At 51.9% G+C, this 4645-nt stretch overlaps 1 protein-coding gene across 1 annotated transcript in view; it reads right to left on the minus strand.

Annotated features, from left to right (window-relative positions):
- Positions 1-4265: 4265 nt before the first annotated feature.
- The window catches only part of THNSL2 (threonine synthase like 2), a 12291-nt gene continuing 11911 nt past the window's right edge, over positions 4266-4645 (minus strand). Inside the window, exon 8 of the mRNA XM_008071730.2 lies at positions 4266-4598. Coding sequence (XP_008069921.1) covers positions 4373-4598 — 226 coding nt within the window. The 3' untranslated portion in view covers positions 4266-4372. The remainder of the gene's footprint in view (positions 4599-4645) is intronic.

A 4645-nucleotide genomic window follows, 5' to 3' on the forward strand; every position in this document is an offset into this window, starting at 1 on the left:
CGGGAGCGGCCACCGCACTCCAGTCTGGGCAGCAGAGTGAGATTCCAACTCAAAAAAAAAAAAGTAAAACATTTCCATGCGTTTCATGGGCTTCTGGTATGGTGACTCCAAGCATCAGGCCTATGGCACTCCATCCATGTCTGTTACTGTGGAAATTAAAGTGTCTCAGAAACTGCCAAGTGCCGTGGCCTGTAAGGAGCCACTGCCATTCCCTCGAGAACACTCCTCTCCGCCTCCTGTGGGCCCAACACCTGCCTCGCACTTGGCTTGAATGCTGGGCTTCCGTATTGAGTCTTCCAGCACGAGGTCTCGGGCCTCTCTCTTCTGTCCCATAGAGACGAGGAATGCCAGGGAGACCAAGAGTTGGACCCTTCAGATGTCAGGAAGGGCCATTTCACTGGGTCATTTCACAGCAGCCCTTAGGGTGGTGGCAACAGTGTCCTGTAGGGCAGTGGTCCCCAACCTTTTTGGCATCGGGGACTGGTTTCGTGGAAGACAATTTTTCTGTGGACCAGGGGTTTGGGGGGGTTCAGGATGATTCAAGCACGTTGCATTTATTGTGCGCTTTGTTTCTATTATTACTACATTGTAATATATCATGGAATAATTATACAACTCGCCATAATGTGGAACCAGTGGGAGCCCTGGGCTTGTTTTCCTGCAACTGGATGGTCCCATCTGGGGGTGATGAGAGACAGTGACAGCCGAAGTGTGTTGCTTGCGTCCGGTCTACTCCGTAATCTCATTTTGGTTGCTGTCGCTGCAGAAAACCCTGCTTCCCAAAGATAGGATGTTGGAAATGGAATCAGGCTTTTTAGTGCTTTTGTGGCAATTTCAGGATATTCCACCTTGACTTTATCCAGAACGATTGGCAATTTGAAGTTATCTCAAACATACTTTTAAGGCCACTGTCAAGTGCGATCTCAGGTCATTGATCCTCTCCTAGCATGGACATAGTCAGTTCACCTGGCTTATTCACAAATGGATTGCAGATCCGCTCCTTCCCAGTCTGGGGACCTTTTGTGGTTGGAAGTCATGCTCAAACTCTTTTGAAAGCTGAGATCGGTGATCATGCACCAGCTGGGAGAAAGAGGACCCTGGCTCAGTCTCAAAATCTCTGCTAGTGTTTGAAGCATGTCAGAAATGCCAGAGTTCACTCATTACCCCCATAATTCCAATTTGGCTTTGAATGGAGCCACTGTATCTGCTGGCTTGAACACAGTTGTTGTTCTCCCCTAAAGTGACAGATTGAATTTGTTGAGCAGAATGAATACATCACGCAAGTAAGAAAGTTTTGCGACCCATTCTGTGTCCCTGAAATGTGCTGCCAGCGGTGACTGTTTTTCTAAAAGAAATCTCTGGAGCGACTCTCATAGCCCAAAATCTCTGACCAGTGATCTACCTTAGAAAGCCATCTCCCTTCTGTGTGTAAGAGAAGGTGTGTGTGCTCAGTGTCCATCTCCTCACAGAGCTGTGTGAACAGACGTGAGTTAAGGGCATGGACTTCCATGTGGTTGATGATATTAATCACATCCTGCAAGATGCTGTTAAGTTCAGGTGACATTTTTCGGCTACCCAGCATTTCTCTATGGATGACTCGGTGCGTAGACTCACATTCAGCAGCAACCTCTTTGACCCGACCGAGTAGTGAAACCAGAAAGCTGTCTAAACATGGCAAGTGCTTATACTGACGCAAAATGACCAATTCCATTTTCCTGATATGGAACCATTCGAAGACTTGAAGAGTTCTGCGACTGTGGCATTATTGGTTGGCAACAAAAGGGCACACAGCATATCCTCACGCACATTCTCCTGAAAATATATCACACAAAAGCACAATTGCCTTGTCAACAGGCTTGTGTATCACAGTGGACCGAGTACCACAGTGCCTCGTTAAGCCTAATGACTGTGTACAATTGAAGTCCATCAACTCCCTTGCCACTCACTGATGGGGTTTTGCTATGAGTCTGAAAACTGCTGGTTGATTAAGGCCTCTGTGCAGTCAAACCTCACTGCTCGTGTTCATCTGTGTTTGTGCCTCTGCTGTCCTCTCCTGTTTCATCAATTCGCCTAGCTACGGCGCTAGCTGAAAGAGGAATGCGTGCCCCCTTTTGAACTGCATCCTCTCCTAAAAGCTCACGACAAATGTCCTTAGCAGCAGGCAGGATCCACTCTTCACCGACAGGAAAGGGTTTCTTACTTTTAGCGATGTGGTGAGTCACTAAGAGTGGCGCTCTCCATGCAGATACATTTGATGAAGTGATGGCCTTTGATAATTGCCTCTGTTCTTCGTGTTCACAAGTTTTTCTTTTAGAAACCCCCAGAGCCTTGTCTTTTAGTGCACGGTGCCTGGTCTCCACGTGGTAGAGCAGTTTTGAAGGTTCTGTGGCTTCACTGGACAGCAGGTAGCTACATATTATACAACATATTACACAAAGCAGGCTTGGAAAATGTGAATCACCAGTTGCAATGAACACGTAACTTAAGTAGGATTCCTGGTGTTTTCTTTGAAATGTAGCTTTCTGCTCAGCTTGTCATCCCAGCACTTTGGGAGGCCGAGGCGAGTGGATTGCCTGAGCCCACGGGTTCGAGACCAGCCTGGGCAACTTGGTGAGGCCTCATCTCTACAATAAAATAAAAAACAGCTGGGTGTGGTGGTGTGCGTCTGTAGTTCTGGCTACTTGGAAGGCTGAGGCAGAAGGATCGCTGGAGTCCAGAAGGTCGATGCTGGGGTGGCCGTGAGTGTGCCACCGCACTCCAGCCTGGGCGAAGGAGTAAGACTCCAACTCAAATAAATTAATAAATGTAGCTTTCTTTTTGTTGGCTGTCTTAGAGCCTTCTGTTATCTCATCATTGGATCTTTCCCCCTTTTCAAAGAAGCCCCAGTGACATTTGTTTTTTACTCATCTTGGACAGTGCTGGCTTGTGGGCCTACCAAAACTGTGAATGAGACACGTGCGTAGCGTCAGGAAAAGGTGCAGATGGAAGTGGAAAATAAAATACTGGGCGGGCCACACGTGGGCTAAAATAAGTGTTGGATTCTGACTAAAGCCTGCCCCCAGATGCAGCTGTATGACTGAAGTACGTCAACTCACTTGCCAGTTGCGGATAGGGTCTTGATATGAGACTGCAAGCAACTGACTTATGATGGCCACTGTGCAGTCCAACCTCCCCAGTCATGTTCATCTGTACTTGCAGCCGCTCCCCAGAGCTAGCATCACCGCCTCGGCTCCACCTCGGATCATCAGGCATCAGACTGTCATAAGGAGCGTGCAACCTAGATCCCTCGCATGCTCGGTTCACGTTAGGGTTTGTGCTCCCGTGAAAATCTAATGCCACCCCTGATCTGACAAGAGGTGGAGCTCAGGCGGTAACGTAAGCAATGGGGAGCAACAGTAAATACCCATGAAGCTTCACTTGCTCACCTCCTGCCATGTGGCCTGGTTCCTCCAGTGCGCCTCTCGCTGTGGGTACTGGCCCATGTCCTGGGGGTTGGGGACCCCAGCAAAAGTTCCTACACCGGATGCTGCCTTCTCTGTCTTCCAGATGGCCCCGATAGCTGCGGCATAAGGCTTGTGTCGACTTTCGTGCATTTGTGTTTGTCTAAGACTCTCCTCGAGTCACACAGGATTTGAACCTGGTAATGTAACACGAGCCACTGTTTGTACATCCCATGACTCAGATTGTGCGTCGATGACCATGCTGTCCCATAGGGCCTCCTTCCGGGAGTCCCCACCTCAAGCCCTGTGGGCCCCACGCCCACCAGGACCCCGACTCCGGCCTGCTCTGCCGGCCCCTGAAGGCTGGGCCGACCAGAGCCGTAGGTGGATGCCACATGCACCTCAGCTCAGCCGCTCGTCGGTCCCCAGCCCTGCCGCTCTGCTGGAGAGGGATCTGCCCACGGGACATACAGAGCCTCCCTCACACCAAACAAGCCATTTATTCCAGGGATTCTCAGCATGTCAACAGGGTGGAAGCCTCTGACAAGGTGGGCTGGGACCTAGGAGATGGTTTGAGGACCAGATCAATTAAGATTCAGAGACCATGAGCCTCAGGCCCATGTTAAGGCAGTGGGCAGCCCCTCCCGCCACAGGTCGGGGGTCCTAAGTCCCTCGATACACAGTCGATCCCGAGTTCCAGGCTCTGTGTGTGCGGTCCTGAAACTCACTGACGGCATGGTCCAGCAGGAAGAAACTCTTCCAGCAACCATCACACTCCCTCACCCAGCCTCCCTGGCGACTCGCACAGAGGGAACAGGGCCGAGCCCCTGAGAACTCCTAGCCAACCCTCAGTGGGGAGAGGTTGCAGGAGGCAGCTCCCAGGGCACGCCACCCTGGGGCCCGAAGTCTCCAGGACACCAACTCCAGGTGGGCTATTCCGAGGTGCATGGGGTGCAGTCCCTCCACCGCCGGCTCAGGTCCTCGATGGCATCCCGAAGCATCCGCGTCCAGTCGTCGCCTCTCCGCATCGGGGTGCAGCGTGCCTCCTTGCGCTCCAGGGCTCGGATCTCGGCAGGAGTCTCGGGGGTCAGGCCAGCGGCCAGGACAGCTTCCGGGAACTTGGCGGCAGAGGCGGGGGCCAGGCAGCACCGAGGAGCACTGTGGGCGAGTGGGTGGGGAGGGAGGACCATGAGAGGAGAGGCGGG

This window comes from Carlito syrichta, unplaced genomic scaffold (assembly GCF_000164805.1).
Source record: "Carlito syrichta isolate Samal-C Ts95f unplaced genomic scaffold, Tarsius_syrichta-2.0.1 Scaffold314697, whole genome shotgun sequence".
Classification (NCBI taxonomy): Eukaryota; Metazoa; Chordata; class Mammalia; order Primates; family Tarsiidae; genus Carlito; species Carlito syrichta.